The sequence below is a fragment of the Hippoglossus stenolepis genome, chromosome 5 (genome assembly GCF_022539355.2).
Source record: "Hippoglossus stenolepis isolate QCI-W04-F060 chromosome 5, HSTE1.2, whole genome shotgun sequence".
Classification (NCBI taxonomy): domain Eukaryota; kingdom Metazoa; phylum Chordata; class Actinopteri; order Pleuronectiformes; family Pleuronectidae; genus Hippoglossus; species Hippoglossus stenolepis.
In genome coordinates this window covers 14,655,171-14,675,025 of record NC_061487.1, presented here as the reverse complement: position 1 = coordinate 14,675,025, position 19,855 = coordinate 14,655,171, and the positions used below count along the sequence as shown (strand labels likewise).

The following is a 19,855-nucleotide window of genomic DNA, read 5'->3' as shown; positions in this document are numbered from 1 at the left end:
TAGCTGGCCAGGGACTACAGATGGAAATTAGCCTGTTGAGCTAACTCTAGCTCATTTACAGTCATTTTGCTGTTGATTAATGAGCTTTGTCCCTGTCATAAATAAATAAATAGATCAAATGAAATAAATAAAACATGGCTCTTAGGGCCACCCAGTGTTCAGACTCTGGAGGGCCAATACTGCATAATCAACCACCAGCGACATGAGTTGGAATCTGGAAAGCTGCGCTCATTTTCATCTGCTGAAGTTACACCCCAAAACCTCACCTTCGCCTATCATTCATAGATGTCCCACGTCCTCTCCTGCCCCTCCATGTCCTCAGACATGGTTGCTTCAGCTCTGCCACCTTTAACAGTGGTTCAAACAACTCGGGATGGCTATCGTCTTGGAAGTGACGAAACTCTAGAGATGAGAGGCCCTCTCCTTCTTTATACATTTCTGGTACAAAAGTGTGTGTGCTGCCGCTGGAGTCATCGCTCATAAGTAGTCAAACTAAATGACTTTGTTTTAGCAAGCAAATTGCCGTGTGTGTGTGTGTTTAAAATATCTGTGTGTAAGGGGGTGGGGGATGAAGGGGTGTCTTAGCCCTGCCTCTCAATACTACGTTCTAAAGGCACATGTCCTCACAAGATCTGCCATTTTAAATTTATTGGTCAAATTTAAATGTTTATTTTGCTATCCACACCTCCTACTTCGATGAACTAGTCCTTTGGCAATCGACTTCTAATTTTGTGCATCTGATCTTAAGAAACTGATGATGTGTGACTGTGAGGTGTTTTAGTTTTTGCTGACAGCACTGTGACATGGAGTTTTTTTTTGTGTTGGTTTTTGTTACTAGCTTGTACATAGTCAAATCTGTACCAAACGTCACTTGTCTAAAAAGAGTCTTGGCCTGAACATATCTATGTGACAACACTCAGTCGCAATCATAGCACCACCTAGTGGCAACAGGAAATGACTGCTTTAACCTTTTGACGCAAGTTTTTGTTAAAATTTTAAGTATTATAACTAGACTTCACAAATTCAAATCTTAACATTTCACATGTTTGATGAGAGCTCTGCCTTGAAGTAAAATGCTATTGGTATCATTAAATCTAGCTATCATTAATCTGATAATTATTTTAGAACTATAACACAATGATAATACATTTATTATGTAGATATTTACACAGTGAATGATAAAAATACAACTCCATAGTATATGCCCCTCAAAATAAAACATCCTCGTTTTTATTTAGAAATATTTTGGACTCATTTTTACACCAAATAAAAAACATACGCATCAAAGTTTAATGATCTTACAGCCACATTGTACATTGTATGATAAAAAAGCAAAACATTTGCCACTTTTTATGTTTAAATCATTACGGCCCAAAACTAAAGATTTACAAATGCACCTCAGTACAAAACAAGCTGGACAAAAGCAGCCCTAAATATGTGTGTTGGGTTTTGAATGGGGACGTGCATTCAGAAAACTTCACACAGTTTTCAGCGAATGGTTGAGCGAGACGATGATGCAGTTATATTTTGGAAACACCAGTGATTGGGAGATCACACAGTTACAATTACTTCAGTTAACAATATACAGGATGATGAGAATCAGAATATGAAATAATGTGATTCTGCTCGTGACTTCTCTTCAATTAGACTGACTTCTAATGGACCTTGTTTGACTGAACAATGGTTGTGTTTATTTTATGGCTGCAATTCACAATACATTTTATTTCTTAATTGTTTTCTCTATGAAATGTAAGAAATTGGTAAAATTTTCTTGAACTTGCTAGTTTGGTCCAACCAACAGTGTCAAACCTTTTTTTTTTATCACATAAGAGAAGCAGAAAATCCCAACAACTGAAAAGCTAAAACAAGGGACGTTTCAGTTTGAAAAACTAGTTCAGCCATTAATTCGTTATTAAAATCGTTGCTGATTCTGTTTGTGAATTAATAGACATTGTTTCAACTCTATTTGAATTCTGATCACACTCAGACTAAACAGATTTATTTTGTATTACTGAATGAAAGCACATGATAAAGGAGCATTGAGGGGAAACAAAACACAACTTTGAACAAAACTGTAATGGCTATTTGCATATGTCAGTAAAAAAAGAAAAATCAAACTTAGATGTAATAATTTGTTGATATGTTTGGCTTTAAGACCACTGGTGTTAAAAGACTAAACCAATCTGGTAAAAACTCCACATGTTGTAATGGATGATATCATTATAGCAATGATATCTATGCCATTTCCAGTGCCGGTTCCTGAAGAGGTGTATCAGACTTTGATTCTTTACTTTTTCCTCCTGCCATCTTCTTGGCGCTCGTTTTCCTAAAGAAATACAGTTAATATGTAGATAATTAAAAGAGAGTGGCATTAACTGTAAGTAATACTATTGCTTTTTAATGTAAAACTAAAAATAAAGAAAAATGAACTTACTTTGAACGAACTGTCAAGACGATCACAGTTACAAAGATGGAAACGATAATGACAGCAAGCAAAACTCCGCAGATGATCGCTGTCAAAGAGAACAACAGTGTAACATGAAGATTTATGTAAAAAGATGAGATACATAATGATAAATAAACTACATAACACAATTTTTGCAGATAGTTTTAACCAGTTAGAACTACATTATACATGACGTTCTAACTGGTTAAAACTATCTGCAAAGTTTTATTTTCTTTAAATTATTTCTCATTGCAAAAGAGGTTGTTTAGTTTTCAATGAGAAATAATTTAAAGAAAATAAAACTGGAGCTTGTTGTGGCTTTTGAATAAATTGATAAATTCCACTCAATCCATTGTGTGGACTCACCAATAGGAGTGTCTGGCTCGTCCTCCTCGATTTCATCACCTTCGTCTATGAACCAAGACAATTACCATAAGCATGTTAAAAACATGTTCGATATTATGACTCTCTTTTTTTTTGACATAGCGACATCATCAGCAACTGTTTACAAAAGAGAGAGATTTGCACTCACCGTGGATTCCATCACATGTCCGATTGCAGCTGTCAAAGGTGACAAATCGGTTTCCGTTTCCAATGCAACCAGTCCATTGGAACTTTTTGCATTTGTCATGAATGGGATCATAATAGTATCTCATAAGCTGATTTTTACATTGACCTGAGGCCCTTTTAAAGTGACAAGCCTTAGATTCTGTGAAGAGAAAACATCTTCATTATTATTATAATCATTAGAAGTAGTCATAGCAGTGACTGCAGTTCGTACATAATGCTAATACAAAATACGTAAATGTGACTGATTGTATCTAAGCAGTTCAGCTATCACACAATCAGAGTGATAGATGACTTCAACTTTATCAAGAAGGCTGTAAAAGTCTGGGGTGTGTTCTTTCATGCTTGTCTATGAGTCCTACTCTTTCACCACTTGGTGGCGTACGGCTAATACTCAGTTTCTCCTACAACCTCAGAAGAATTAAAGAAACGAAGGAAAAGAAACACAACAATATTTGAGTTAATTCAATTGACACACAAAAAAAGCTGTTTTTCAATAACAAATGCTCTTTTTCAAGGTTAACAGGGATCCCTGCCTAAAACTTTGTTGAAGCAACTGAATCAAGTGCCCCCTCCTCTCCCCCTCTCTCTCTTTCGCTTTCTGTGTCTCTTTCCCTCCCTCTCTCTCAGTCGAGATAGTCGAGGCTTGATGATGATGATGCATTTCCTTACATGGTCCCTTAGGTCATAAAACTCATTAACTGCAGTTCATGTTCCAAAGTCCTCAGAAACAAGCCTTGAAGAGGGATGTATGTTTTTCGTCTGGGTTCATCTACTTTAAGGCAGTTCTTCAATCAATCAATCAAATTTTATTTCTATATTCACAAATCACATTTGCCTCATTCAGCTTAAGAAGGTGCGATATCCTCTGCCCTGAACCCCCTTAGCCCCTTTTAACGGGGAAAACCCCTCAGAGAGAGTCGCATGTGAGGGATCCCTCTCCGGGACAGACAGAAGTGCATCAACATAACATTTACAACATTCATGAGAAAAGACAGTGTCTAACATAAATGTAGAGTTGTATCATTTACACAAATAAAATGTTAAGCTACATTAGACATGTTAAGCAAAATGAACGATTACATTAGACACACAATTCTCAGTATGAATTCATTAAACGATCTTACCATCCATGGGGTAGATATCCTCTGCATTGGCAGAGCAGTTTCTTATGCACTCTCTTTCTTTTTCAAAACGGTTGCTGTTTCCTCCGATCCCTGAGTATATGAAAGGCTCGCAGCGATCAGTGAGGTGATTATAATGGATAGAATGAATGAAGCTTGGGCCATCACCTCCAACTGGGTCCAACTGACAGAAATCTGTTGGACGATAAGACATAAACTGCGAGTTAGAGGCGTTTTATTTGCACAAAGTCTACAAAGGATTCTTTGGTTTTTCAAGCATTTTATAAAGCCTACAATATTTTGGTGTAAAGTACAGTTGGTTAATCACAAGAACAAGCTGGTGAAGTGACCATTGCTCAGTTAATGTATCAATAACGCTTCAGTAGAAAGCCTCAACAGATACTGTACATATTTAATGCTTAACTAACCTCATCACCAGAGACCCACTCCCTCTTTTTATGACAGCAATAAAAACTCATATTTCAGTTCCCCCCTCATTACACGTTTCACAGAAGAGAAGTGGTTTCAAATGATTCTTTTACTCAAAATGCAGTGGGTTTTATAGGGAAACTAACTAACTGGGTTAGTTGCTCAAAATCTGGACCTTCCCAATAATTTACATGTTGACATTATTTTAGTCTCGTCACTCTCAGACAGAAGTGATCTCAGTGTTTAAAAGCTTGGAATTACAGAGGGGGGAATCGTCCAGTCAGCTTAGTTCAATCGTTTGCAGTGTGTAAATAATATTTCCAGGAGACTAAAGACCATCTTTTCTTTCCTATTTTTTTTGGTCCAAGCTAAAGACAATCATTGTTGGCTTCAGTTGCAAGTTACAACATGAAGAGAATGTCAGGGAAAAGGTAAATTACAATTATATCCTGCTGAGAGATGCAGTCTAGACTTGTTTAATCTAAATCAAATCAATTCTATTAATTTCAAATGTAACAGGATGTGTCTCCCCCATATTTAGTCTCTATAGGTCCCCACGTGACAGAAAATCTGAAAGATATAGGTGCCAATGTAGACGCCATGTTGCCCTGACAGGTCTGAAGGTGACACTTTATCTCCTTGATCCAGTTTCCGCAAAACTATAACTTTTACGTACAACTGAAAGACATCAGTCGATAATGAAATATTTACACCACAACATTTTTGCAAATCTTTTAAACTGCTATTTAAAAAAGCTGCGACACAAAAGGCTGATGATTAGCCTGTGGCCTGTGTGCTGATAGTGAGGCCTGTTCTGAAAACTAAATCTCGGATCAATAAACAGAGTTTTGCTTATGTTTTTTTTTTAAAAGAGTGATGGTAGAAGGAAGCACTTACCTGGAATGATTGAATGGCTGACGTGGATTGCGGCAAAAGCCATCCCCAACAGCAGAAGGTGCTTCATCTTGCTTCTCGTCTCGGTCCTGTCTGTCCTGGAGTGACAGTTGGGAGAGGGTTATCATCGTTGAACTTTGGACAGTCATTTCCTCAGTGGAGGAAATGACTGTCACACCTTCAATCGTAGTCAGTGGCTAGAAAAGACCTCTTCCCCTTTTTCGTACCTTTACCGTTGAATAAGGTTGTAATTTAGAACCTGATTTAACAAGCTCCATATTCAGCGGCTCACATACACAATGCACATTTGTGTCTTTAGTTTATCTATTCATTGCTACTAAGTGATCAAAGCTGTTAAACAGCAACAACTGACAGGTAGACTGAGAAATATGTCTGTTTATAGAGTGGCAAGGTTATCTTGGTGTTTTTATGGAAGATATTGAGACCATATGCATCAAAACCAAAATGACTGCAAATGCGACCCAAGCCTTCACAGTCTTTTACTATGAGAGAGCTTTATTTAGTGAATTCAAATCTGCCTGTCATAGAATTACCTCAGGTAGTTACTTTGTCCTCTTTTTTTGTCATTTTGGCAGAAATATTGATGTCGACTTCCTTTACTCACAGTGTAGGACTTGTAGTGTGTGATCATCACTCTAGATTATTTACAGTCTTCAAAGAGGATGACAGACAGATGGACAGGTTGGTAACAGCTGTACTCCAGATCTCCGCAGGTGTGTTTTAAGATTTATAAAAATGTTCACAAGGAAAAGTAAGCTGAATAGTCCATTCTTAGTCCATGTGCACCACACGTCTCTGGTTTCCATATCACACTTGTAAGTTGCATAATTGTCCATTATTGACTTGTGAAGTTACTGCAACTCTGAGTTGATGCAACTCTCTTAGGCTTTAAAATTTTAACTGAAAATACTGGGGTGTACACTATTATTTTGTTATTATTTGATTGTTTAATTATTTCATTTCCCGATATAATTTAACATCTCCATTTTTGCCTATAAATGGTGTACCCAAAATAGAAATGTTACCGTTTTATTTAATTTTATGTTTCGGTATTTAGAGAAAATGAAAGGCCTTTCTTGTGTAGGCTATTTTTTTTAACCAAGCCACAAGTCTAAACCCACTCTGTGTCAACAGCTGTTGTATTGATATGAGACAGTTAGGTAGGATACTTAGACATATGTTAGCAATTACCTATCAAACTAGACCCACCTTATACTGTACCTCACCCTAACCAGCTGACTTCTGAGAGGCCTCCTGTGTCTCCCCTATTTACATGGGTATTAGACACCAGACCTGTGTAGCTCATAGACTGTAGCTATATAACAATGGATGACATGACAGTTCCCAAAATTTAAGACTATGCATCTCGATCACCACCTGGGGGCTGGCCACAGGATAGGTCATAAACCCAGCCTCCACCATATTCGTGGATGGGACATGTACCATTGTTAAAACTCAAAGCACACGTCAAATACATTTTTCTCAATGATGGTTTTGGCCATTTTAGGGAGTTCCTATCACACTGATGTAGAACCTGAATCTAGCTGCAGACAAGTCACAAGTCACTGTGATCCACATGTGAACACGGCTCCAGAGGAGGATATTTTAGCTAAAATCATGGTGTAAATGACACCGTTTCGAGTCGAATTTGAATGTCGGGGCTTATGGACACTTGGATGACACCACACAAACAGTATGGAGGCAGGTTATGTTTGCTTCTGTTGATTTTTTAAGTTTTGAAGAATCGGTCACAAGTTACTTCAATTTTATTGGATTTGGCCACAACACTGTTTACCCACGAAACTCCAAAAGTGTTTTGTGGACTCAAACACTTAAACCCACCCCTCTGTCGGCATAGTGGCAAGTAGAGAATGATTGGATTTTCTTTTTTGGGTGAACTATCCCTTTAATAGAAAAGTGGCACAAATTGAAGTATGAGTCTCACATGTGCACCAACACCATCATATTCATCTTTTGGTGGCTCCATGTGTTTAGATGGGGTTATAATAAGACCAACTATAAAGAGTAAGCTACATGTCAGTGACACAGGCGCACGTGCACGCCGCGCAGCGTGTCGGCGGATCAGAACCCGGTGGAGCTGTCACTCACTCTCCGGTGAGCAGAGGGTGGCTGTGGAGGCTGGGTTCTTGTTGTTGTGGCTCTGACGTCAGGGCGAGCTACAACCAAGCCGACAACATGAGTATAAAAGCCGGTTCGGAGGCTGGACACCCTCCCGCTCTCCTGCTCTGCACCGGGGCGAACACCAAGCTGCCACACGAGGGTGCGCTGAGGGAACCGACATGAAGCCTGTGAGCGTCTCCTCCATCGTGTTACTGCAGCTGACTCTCTGCGCCGTGCTGCACGGTAAGACCTCTGATGGGTGCATGAAGCAGCCTGGTAAAAAAAACTTCAGGTGCACTTTTAGATAGTGCAAAGAAATACTTGGCTTCAGCACTTGCAGGAGTGATGCTGCAGGTGTCTCCATCCACCTGCTCACATGTTCTCTGAGGAATGAGGATGGCATGTTTCTGTGATCAAAACTATGGATGGTTATTTCTTTCATTTTCTTTATGTGTAAAATGACAAAAATAAATGTAAAAACTGTTGCATTTTTAAAGTTGCTCCATTATTTTAATAATATTTATCAAAAATGCAGTAAGATATTTTTTTTCTTGTTTCAGGTGCCAAATGGACATACAGTGGTAAGTCTCATTATTTTCTTACAATTCGGTTTGTCAGTTGTACACTGAAAAAATAAAAATTTGCTACCATCTTCAATCGGTAACACATAAATAAATTAAGTTGTTTCAGATTAAAGTTACTAATTGTTAATGGTCCATATTTCTATAGCACTTTTCTAGTGATGACCAGTTTTTGCAATTCAGTGCATCTATGTGCTGCATTTGCTCGACCATACATCACACACAGTCAGGGACAATTTGGGGTTTAGCATCTTGCCCAAGGACAGTCCGGCATGCGGAGTGGTGTAGACGGGAATCAAACCCATGACCTTTCTGGTTAGTGGACCACTTGATTTCCTGAGCCACAGCTGCCCAACATTTGACTTTGATTGGTAGAAATGGCTAAATTTAAGTTGAACAAATTAAATTAATTTATGTGTTACTGATTCAAGTTTTTTTTTAAACAATTTTCTTTTCAGTGTGGATCATAATAAGAGTAGAAAATAAATATTATTTACATCAACTTTTGATGCATGTGCCGTTCCAGTTCACGTGCACTTGTAGCCTAGTGTCTCAGTCACTCACTGTGGGTTTCTACCCCTAAACCATGCAGCATTACCTAATTGAGTGTTAGAATTCAATTTGATGCAACTCTCTTAGGCAACGATTGACTCAGAGAACTGTCGCCCCCAACACAGCCGTGCGTTAAGCTGACACGGCCGAATGATAGAACAGAAGTGACCGCAGCATCAAACGGAGTGTTTGCTAATCAAAGGGAGAAGACAAACCCTCCGCGGCCCCTCTATGACGCCCTAAGACCACTAGTGCTGACAGCCCTACTGTCACCTCAGGTAATTGTAGAGGTCATTATACCGACTCTGCAATTACAACATTTCGTAAGTGGCTGACTGCCCTTGTCTTCTGCCTTAAGGCCAATACGCAGTGACTTCTTGAACTATGACAATCTCTTACATAAACTGTGCTCAGAACGTGACCTCTTGTTTGAGCTCCTTAAACAAGTCTGTTGCATTCAGGCACAGGGAGTTTATACTAATAAGTTGGCAGGTGCAGAAAATTGGTTTAATAATCATTTTTCATCCTATTTTCTGTTTTTGGACTATTACAGTAGTCCAGTGCTACAGTCATTGCTTAAAGTTACTGTCTTCTTTTTTTTATACGTTTATGATGTGCAAAATCCAGGCCACCAGGGATGAATTTTGAAACTTTTTTATTTTTTTCTCTGCACTGTAATTTATGTTCAAATACTTACAGTTAGAGGAAATTATACCTGTTAAATTCAGTCCTCCGAAAAGCGCAGATCCACTCGATTCTTGTTATTATTGCAGCAGCTGAACTTTAATGAGGGCAAACAGCACTTTGTAGATACAAGGTCGTTTATCTCCCTGTGGAACTTTAAAGAAATTGAACAAATTCTAAACAAACAATTGAAAATTAGGAATCACACATAAACATTTGTTTAATGTGTGAGTACAGTGGAAAACCTTAACAATGTGGCAGAATACCTCAGTAACTCATCCTGTACAGAATGAAGGAATATACACCACAATCACATAGTCACAAACCTTAATGATAACACACAAGCTCAGAGTGGAAAGGTTTGTGATGACATGCGAGGAAAAGAGTTGATTTAATAATAGTAAAAAAATAATAATAAAAGCCCCTCCAGCCTCCTAAGTGCAGCGTGGTGGATTTCACCGTCACTTACAATCAAACCCTGGAGAGGCCGTGTCATAGTCAGTTGTCTTGAGGGCTGGTAGCACTTTCAGTTGGGGGGCACGGCTGAGTCAGAGGAATTATCTTCACATTAACGCTGCATCCTCTGGCAAAGGACAAACAGTGACCCTTAACATGTGGGTATAAAAACTATGTTGATGACTGTTGTAGTCTCTACCACTGATGTTATAAATAAATCTAAATCTCATTTGACATACATCCTATGTAGAAAAGCTCCCACACTTTAATAATTACCCACAGTCATGTGAATTCTACCAAGGATTTGCATGGCAAGGGGCCACTGATGGCCATTATTAAAGGGCAGGCTGGGTCTAATTAAAACAATAAATGAAGTTGACACTGAGCAATTATAGCCATAAGTGTATCTTATCTCCTTATTATAGGGAGTGTTTGCCTGGATTGAACCATGAGTTTTGCCTCAAACAAGTATTCAGGGATTTCACAGTTTTGCTTCATGCCTCTTGGCACATCTTGTCTGACCCATCCAATGGGAACTGACAGCCGGGTCGGGGGCAATGGCTTCATGCTGCATCATTCATATTTAACCATGGTCTGCTGGCATATGGTGAATTGTGTTTTTTTTTTTTTTAGAATGATTCTGGACAGTTAATTATATGCAGAGGGGATGAGAGCTCCAGGGCATTTACTGGCCTTTCATGGCATTTTCTATTGTGCCACACATCAATTTTGATGCGTCCATTCATCGCAAACTCTTGTTTACACCGAGCAGCGTGTTTGAGAAGCAATTTAGTATCACAGCTACCATCCCCTCTCCCTCCTCTCTCTTACATTGTTCCGAGGCTCATTGTGCCTTGTTGCCTCCGCAGCACACGCCTCTGAGAGACACTGCATGACTTGATTTGGCCATTTTCGGTGTCCTGTTCTTTACAGAAACCTCTCATTTGGAGAGAGACAGTGTTCTCATTGGCTCTCCCCGCAAACAACAGCCTGGTTCTCACTCTCACTGCTTGAGAAAGGGCCAAGAACGAAAGCCGCGGGCCTCTCCCATGCTGCCTTGTACATAGATAATGATACTTCACTTTGATTACGGATAAAATGTTAAGTAGGACGGGAGGAGCCTCGGCCCTTTTTTGGAGCCATCCCCCATGTAGTTTCACATTGGTGCATGTGCATTTGCTCATTTGTCTTTAGAATGCAGTGCAAAAAAAAAAAGTAATATATGCAATGTAGCAGTCGTGTTTATTGGTCATGTTGCTGTTGCAGGGCCAGAAGGAGAGCACCACTGGTCCAAGCATTATCCATTTTGTGGTGGAGCTTTCCAGTCTCCAATAGACATCAAGTCCGATTTGCTGAGGTTCGACCCCAGTTTGAGTCCGATTGAGGTTCATAACTACAACCTGTCGCCCAATGAGCAGCTCACTCTGGGAAACAATGGACATTCTGGTGAGTATCCAAAAATACAAAACTATAAACACATACACAAAATATACAAATAATAAGAAAAGAATAAGAAAAAAATCCCCCAGGTAAAAAAAGGGATCCCATCCCCTCCACTGGATCCAGGCCACCGATCCCTGCAGAGCATCACTGCAAAAGGTCCTTGAGGTTCCTTTTGTTTCATAGACGTCATCATTCTTCTCTACAAAACCTTTAATTTAATACAATACTTAACATGTACTGTGTACTTTAACCTCTTTTCACCACACACAGCAAGCTAAGCAAACATTATGTTTTGTTTGACTCATGAGCTCAATGTCCTTTAAATCAGGCAGTCGTCTACATATTCATTAGAGATGGCCCACACATAAACGTGGAGGAGTCTGTTCTTGCTGTAGAGACCTAATTTCTGGGTCAACATAAGGAAAATGATAGGAGGATTTTCTCTCTACATCTACCACAGCAATTTTCCATAATCACTCTCTCATTATCTTAACTGTCCTTTCAGCCAGAGAACGATCTCCACGTGTAGTCTGGAAAAATATGAGCAGACATTAGTCATCTGCTCTGCTTCGACTGGGTCGGATGCACCTTAACAAAAAGAAACAAGTTCCAGTTTGATATCTATTCGTAACACACGTTTAAAATCAATTATTGAATACATAAATCAGATAGGAGATAAACATGCCCCCTGTGAATTAGTTTTGAATTAATATGATTCATTCTGCTTCGTTTGACACTCAGTCAGAGAAACGTCAGGTAAACTACAAATAACAACTGGTTCGATCTGTTTCTTAGATTTGACTGTAATCACACTGTACAAATTGCCATGTATGAGGAATTTCAGTGACAGCCGCTGTGTCGCTGAACATACATGTACATGTAATGTCTGCCTTGTGTTGGTGATGATTATATGGTTATAATGTCTGTGCAAGTAAACTGTACGGACAAATGCTCATTAAGTTGTGTCTGATGGACCTCAACGCCACAAGCTGAGCCGCGTCATCGGTGTGACGTCTTTCTTAAAAAAGCTGACAGTGGTTTTTCACTCGTAGACATTCGTCACACACTGATGAACATGTTGAAAGTGCTCCCTGCGTCACTCCAGCAAAGTGCCTTAGACGTAGCCGCACTGCTCTTAGGAGCACGTTGACGTTCGCTGATGATTTATGAAGTTTAAAATTAAATAAAAACAGGATCCAGCGGATGTTTCTTGATCCCCATGACGTCAAATGAGGTAACCTCCACCCTGCTCTTTTGTGTGTGCTTGTGTTTGTCATCCTTTGATCCACAGTGCAGATCTCCCTGCCCTCGAAGATGCACATCTCCAGCCTGCCGCATCGTTACACCGCAGCTCAACTGCACTTCCACTGGGGCTCCTCCGGCCGACCTGCTGGATCTGAACACATGGTGAACAGTCGACAGTACGCAGCCGAGGTGAACAAACCTACCTCCTTCTGCTCATGTTTAAGAGAGGGTTAATACTCCACTTCTGCCCCTACGCACATCTTCAAGGTCAAATATAAGAAAATCAATCAAACTTTATCTGTATCTTTCATACAGGTTCATGCAGTTCAAAGTTCTATTTACTGATGAGCCCAAAAAAGAGGACAAAACATATAATTTAAGTCAAACCTAAAATTGATTAAAAAAATATATAATTTATCATAAAGATAAATTAAATAGAAGATCATTAATAAAAGGGGATTCATGAGTATTGCCTTTATTTTGTTCCATTATACATCTACTTCATTTTCATTGATAATACTTGCATGTATTTCTATATAAGTGAAATTTTAAATGCAGAACTTGTAATTTAGTATTTATATACTGTATTATTTCAACCACTGGCAAAAAGTGAATGAAAGGTTAGTCATCTACGTTTGAAGTTAGCTCAGTCTATTTATTCAAATTGATGTGACAGCATCTCAGGCTCCAGACAAATGATTTAATACCTAATGACTTCAACGGGTGACTTTTGACTGGCAGAGAAATCAGAGCCACTGACTCACAGACAGTGTTTAAGCTGAGGGAACTCTCTGAAGCTCCGCATCGGCATTTTCCAGCCTCTCCACACTGGCAGACGTTCACTTTATGATCCACCCGTCAGACAATGTCAGAGAATGCTTATTGTGCATCTTCCACTGTAAAGTACAATTATATAAAACGCATTCTAGTTAAAGAGACTTTATAATGTAAATTTGTGACAATAAAATCTCATTTATTGAGAAATGTTAAGCCTGTTTTTCTTTTAAATAAATTGTAGATTCAATTTACCAATCAAATAAGCACGTTTCTGACAATTAGTTGCCCACATTAAAAGACAAAGACTTGATTTCAGTCTGGCTCACTGTGTATAATATGTCAGTGTGACTTTGGTTTGAGGGGTTTAAAGGGGTTAAAGTACCAGACTGTTATACACTTTGGTTTTCAACCACCTCTGGAAAGGAGTGGCTGCTTGTGCTATTTTATGTGTCAGGGCCTGTGAGCCGTTTTCACTCACTTTTTTCTCTTTTAACATTTCTACTTTAATTACAGCAGAGGATTTGACTTTACCTGAAGTTAAGAGTGTGTTTTATGATATAAACAAAAAAAGGAGTTTCTGTATTTGTAATTTGGTATCATTTGAATGAGCCGCAGCTGTGATGGCTGCAACCTGTGTGCTTTTATGCAGCTGAACCACACGTGAGCTGCCGCGGTTTGACCTGAGTCTCTGAGTGGACACGTCGAGAGCGTGGATCGTTTCATGTGTCTCCAGACTACAGAACCACAGTTCCTTGATGACATGTTGTTGTTGAAGGATGTGATGGCGGGAAGTTGAACTTTTCTCTCCCAGAGACTGCAAATAAAATGTTGTCAGATTTGGCTGGAATGACCAACGTGCCACAACCTTGTCACCAAAACAACTGAGAGTGTGCTGTTTACTTATAGACCACCCACTTAAAAACACCTGCAGGGTTTCTCAAGTGCATTTGTCAAATTGCCTGATGGCTGTGCCGTGCTTTTAAAGTGCTTTGAGTGTTCATCAAGACTAGGAAGACTGTTTTTTTCTCTTTCATGCTCCCTAAAACTACTGCATGGGGCTCATGCAAAAATATATGCAACTTATTAAATTATTATTATTATTATTAACAATAAAAACTATATTAATAGAATTACATTTTTCTGCAACCTCTGTTCATATATCATTGTATCCCATTTTTCTTCAGCTAGTCTCATCCTCATATGTTGTCCTTTTGTTGTGTGTGCCTTCCCCCCAGTTTATAACGTCTTGTTCACACGCTCTAAATCAGTGGTCGCCAACCCGTCGATCGCGATCTACCGGTCGATCTCGCAGTCTTCACTGTCGATCCCCGAACTCTCTGGCTGTCGTTGCGCCGCAGATCAGCTGTGTGTCGGTTGTCTGTGGTTCACAGGCGCTGTGTGTCGGTTACTGGCGGTGGAGTTGCAGGTTTATCTCCTGCATTTTCTTCAAGAACAAGTTGGTTCATGTACAAAAGTAAATGTCAAGACTCTACGGTATGAAGATGCGCATCTTTCGGTCTGTCGATAACAATCAAAGCCCCGTTGGAACAAATTAGTGGATTCAGAAGGTGAAACGCTGGAGTGCTTTTACTTTGAAACGGGTTCGGAAAGTGTTGTAAATACATTTGTGTCATAGACAGATAAACATTGTGGTTCACAGCAGAATAAACAGAGAAGATGATCTTTCACCAGAGTTTTAATGTTTATCTGATGAATTTCATGTCACAAACAAATGGTTGCAACACTTTCTGTATGCCTTTTCAAAATAAATGCACTCCCGCGTTTCTGTTGATGGAATCCATTCCCGTGTTTAAAAAGGGGTTATTATTGTGAAATATTTGCAAGAGCGGAAGATGCACGGCTTCATACTGTGTAGTACTGGTATTTATTTTAGTACAAGGGACTTCTTTCATACAGGGTAATAATCATATTTGTGGCCATATTCAAATCAAAGCCTATGTAAAAACATTGTGCTGCAGTAGCAGCTCCTCTGCAGAACATGTTGCGGAACTGAGAAGCTACATATTTTGCATTGTAAATATGAATTGATATTAATTTGAATATTGTGCATTGAATAGAAAAAGTTGCACAACTGCCCTTCTTTGTGTATATTTATTTCTTGTACATTCAGCCTTTAATGAAATGTAATGTAATGGTAGATCTCGGCTTAAGTTTGGAATTAAAAAGTGATCTTGGGCTCGAAAAGGCTGGTGACTACTGCTCTCAATAGTATTTACCAAATATCTACTGCTTCACATTATACTTTACACAGATAAATTATGGAGATAAAATACCTTACATCTCATCTTGCAGGGACCCTATTTCTCAGTATTTGTTGTAGCATTTTACTTTACAGTTTCCAAAACACAGTTATTTTGTGATATTTCCAAAGAAATATGCAAGTGAGTGTGATTTTAATTTAAAAGAGAAACATTTTCGATTTTTCAACTGTAACGGTACATGCCACTGTGTTTTGTTTGCTTCACAGGGTCTTGACTTATTTCTCTTTTTCTCAACAGATGCATGTGGTCCACTTCAATTCAGACAAGTACCCCAACATGTCCATGGCTGTGGACAAATCCGACGGCCTGGCGGTGCTGGGTGTCCTGATCGAGGTGAGACTTCGCGGACTCAGTGATCTGTGAACAATGTGTTGGGCAGAACCATGTAACCATGTTTCCTGTACAGGTTGGTGAGTTCAATCCTGCCTTTGACCAGTTCCTGAAGTTCATCAATGGGATTAAATACAGAGGTGAGTCTACAATGATGTTTTCTCTAGCAATGTCTTCTCAGCCACATTAATTATTAAGTATTGGCTATGAGCATGTGTAGACAACAATATCAAACACTGTCATCACCAGTATTCATCGTTTATGACACATCAGCCACTTACTGTTAAGGTTAATTTAGGGATTTTAATGCATAAAAAGCTTTGGCTCCTCTTCACAACTAACTAATATGTGCATTATGGATTTTACTTTGTCGAGCAATCATAACATACTAATATTATTTATTTCACAGACCAGAGAGTGCAGGTGCCCGGCTTCAACGTCAGAGCACTTCTGCCTGCACGCTTGGACGAGTATTATCGCTACGATGGGTCACTGACAACTCCTCCGTGTTATCCTAGCGTGCTGTGGACACTGTTCAGAAACCACGTGACAATATCTCGCAAACAGGTGCTGCATCAGTTCATTTCTTAAGCACATAAGATACTAGGATTTTTCAGACATCTTAATGTAGTCAGTACTTTATATTTAAATCTCTTTATGTGCTTTTGTTTTGTTGTGTCTCCCCAGTTTCTGGCCCTGGCAACGGCCCTTTACTCCTCCCATGCCCAGGAGTCAGCCCCTGTGCCACTGAACGGCAACTACAGGAAACCACAGCACGCGGACAGCCGAGTCGTCCTGGTTTCCTTTAAGGAGGGTAAGTATGGCCTTCAAAAAATGGGCTTGCGTTATTGTTAAAGCATGAGTGCAAAGGTCACATACACGGTATAGCCACTGTGCTGCTTTAAAAATGGTTATAAGACATGCGGGAAACATTTTTCTTTTACGAAACACGGGGCTGTCATGTGGGCTGTGGCTTGCTCATGTACGATATCACCTGCTTGTGGTTGAGCCTCAATGTTGATGCCAAACTCAATTATACTTCAAGTTGATTGACTCTGATGAGCTTGGTGCAAAGTAGGTCATCTTTTAAGACACAACCGATTTAACTGTCCTCTGACATACTCAGAATGTCTGCAGCCCTCAAATTTGTCTTTAAAGCCTCACTTTCATGTGGTCGCCTAGTTCACCACACTGTATGGTATTTAGGTCCATACAGTGCAGTGCTAATGTGCATGTTTTCTTCATTCCTAAGCATCCCTCTCTGAGCTATTCTTTTCTAATGGCACATGTTTTTTGACACAGACGTGTGGAATCCTGTGCTTCATGAGCGGCATTTAGCAGGCTTCTGCTTTTAGTTTATCACTACAGGCTGTGCTGTTGCATGCTGGGCGTCAAGACCCAACGTCGTTCCACTGAGTATCCCACACACTGGGATGTTTAACATGCTGTGATTGGCTCTGTGTCCGATGCAGGCAGAGGACTGCATGCTACTCTTACAGTCACGTCTCCGCTCACGAGGAAACGAGTCGTTCAGCAGCTGCTGGTCGGCGATTTAGCGGACCTGGCTGACGAAGGGCTCTATCAGCTCCTACCAAGTGGCTCGGAGAAGCTCCATGCTGGCAAGAAGAAAGACCTCAAGAACCAGCAGGGTCAGAGTCTGGCCAAGTCCAAACAATGGACGCAGAATCCCTCCCCGCGGAAGAAGAGCCAAACCAAACAGTCTGTGGGAAAGTTGGGTCTGGCTGAAGACGCACTCTGCTACGTCTCACTGGAGCAGAGAGTTCTGCATCAGCTCAAACTGTCCCACTCTGAGAACCAGCTGGTTCACACTCTCAGAGATGAAGTCTTCCCTAAGCTCAACCTCAACAGCTACCTAGACTGTAGGTCAGATTTAGCCCTCCCCACCATCAGGCATATTCTCAAGGGACGGCCAACAGACGAGGCGTTTGAGTTGGACCGCTCTCTGACAAAAGCCTTGATGTATTCGAAGAAACCTTACACAGAAACCAAGGAAAGTGTGCCAAAGACAAACCATGGCAGTCTCTCCCCTGCTACTGTTCCCAGGAAACCACACAGCCAGGGCTATCCACATCCTTGGCTTTTGCCTATGGAGTGGGAAGACTAGAGAGATTCCCGACATAGTTGAGACTTGCATTATGTCACTTTCTGTAGCAGACATCACTTTTGTGTCCTACAGCGGATGACTAATCTTCAAGCCACGCCCCGCATTCCTTTGACCAATGTTTCCCACAAAACTTATTTAATACTTAAATTATTCTTTCCAGTAATTGCACATAATTATAGATTCTATATGAAAAAGAATGTGGTATGAGTTAATTTGCTGAATGTAACTGTGGACTGTGCTGTCTAAGCAGATTCTACAACATTAAGCCAATATCAATAAGTCGATTTTTGTCACGGAAATTTGAAAAAGTGAGAAATGGTTTCTCTTTCACGTCCACCTACACATCTGTTAAACATTACTTTACCATACGATGCTGTATAATACATTTCTAGAAATCCAAGCACATACTGTGTATGTAACACGTGCTGTGATTTCTACAGGAACAGCACGTGTTGTCCTGGTATCATCGGATATCCATATGCACCACGCTATAGAACATGTAGTGCACATAATGTCATGGCATGGAACATTTATAATGTTATACTGTATCCCATGTCAGTTCTATATGATGGTAATTCTGGAGCTAACTAGTAATTATTTCCTTGCACAATATAAAGATGCAGCAAAACCAAAAGAATTTGCTAGAGCTTTAAGCGCTTCACATAACATTCCTGCCTTCTCTGACAATTTGTGCGTCTGTTGTACAATGTGTACGGCCGTTTACAATCAGTAAACATGCAGCTACTGTACAGTACATGTGGAACTATTTGCAATAAAAGCATCATACTTGAATCATATGTTGTAGATTTTTTGCCTCCTGCATTTGCACCTTTCACTTTGTGTAAGTATATTCAAAATCGGTTTTTTTCTGACTACGAAATTCTTTTGCAGCATAAAAAGCACAGGGAGAGAGACTCACTGTGATATTTAACTTTTATACAGTTGTCTTCTACATCTACACAGTATGTACGGTTTTGTGTGTGTGAGACCAGATTCACTCTAACTTTTCACTCTTTTTCCTTGAATGGTACAATATCGTTCCTCTGAATTTCTTTTTTTCACCCTCTGTTCTCTCTTTTATCTTTGCTACTCAGCTGATCTTTCTTGGATGGACACTGGTACGTTGCTTTTCTCTTCATTTTCTATATTTACACTTTTCTTTTTGTCATGTCTTCATCTTGAACTTCATCGTAGGCAGCACTGACAGCTCCTCCATTTTGTGATCAACAAAATAACATGATATTTAAAACTTTTCTCTGTCTGAATTAACTAATTAATTATCCAGTTAACTATAAGAGATTTTTGCTCCAAAGTACAAATCATGGCTTTAATGCTATGCTAACGCTAATCAATTAACAAACTCAATCATTACTGGAATAAATGTGCATTGCATATTGCATACAGTATCAAATAATACAGCACTAGTAATAATTTTAGAATATAACAATTAAATTTTCATGCACATTTACAGACCAACTGAACACATGTAGAAAAACTGTCCGCTTATCTTTTCTGTTGCCTCTGTGCTCTGCAGGTTTACTGGTTCCCATTCTGGTGGGCTCTGCACTGGGACTTGTTCTCATTGTCTTTTTAATATGCTGTATATTAAGGCAAATAAGGTAAACAGAGACAACAACACAAAACCACAACTCTACTTGTTGAAATCATGTCCTGTACATAATAACTTTGTTTAGTGCTGCTCCTCAACTTTATGATCAGAACTTTTGAATTTGATGTTACTCCCATGGCTTAAACCTGGTGCAGCTCACACTTTTCCA

The 19,855-nt window shown here is 39.7% G+C and overlaps 2 protein-coding genes across 2 annotated transcripts; one reads left to right on the top strand and one right to left on the bottom strand.

Annotated features, from left to right (window-relative positions):
* Nucleotides 1–2,235: 2,235 nt before the first annotated feature.
* si:dkeyp-73b11.8 (BPTI/Kunitz domain-containing protein) lies at nt 2,236–5,530 on the bottom strand. Its single transcript, XM_035156572.1, has 6 exons — nt 5,464–5,530; nt 4,141–4,332; nt 2,979–3,155; nt 2,813–2,857; nt 2,435–2,513; nt 2,236–2,326 (listed from the first exon to the last, which is right to left on the bottom strand). The coding sequence occupies exons 1-6, from the start codon at nt 5,528–5,530 to the stop codon at nt 2,236–2,238; spliced, it is 651 nt and encodes a 216-aa protein (XP_035012463.1).
* Nucleotides 5,531–7,727: 2,197 nt separating this feature from the next.
* On the top strand, nt 7,728–18,869 carry ca12 (carbonic anhydrase XII). The gene is made up of 9 exons (XM_035155955.1): nt 7,728–7,845; nt 8,163–8,183; nt 11,142–11,321; nt 12,610–12,752; nt 15,860–15,955; nt 16,029–16,092; nt 16,362–16,519; nt 16,640–16,766; nt 17,425–18,869. The coding sequence occupies exons 1-9, from the start codon at nt 7,782–7,784 to the stop codon at nt 18,075–18,077; spliced, it is 1,506 nt and encodes a 501-aa protein (XP_035011846.1). The 5' UTR covers nt 7,728–7,781; the 3' UTR covers nt 18,078–18,869.
* Nucleotides 18,870–19,855: the final 986 nt, after the last annotated feature.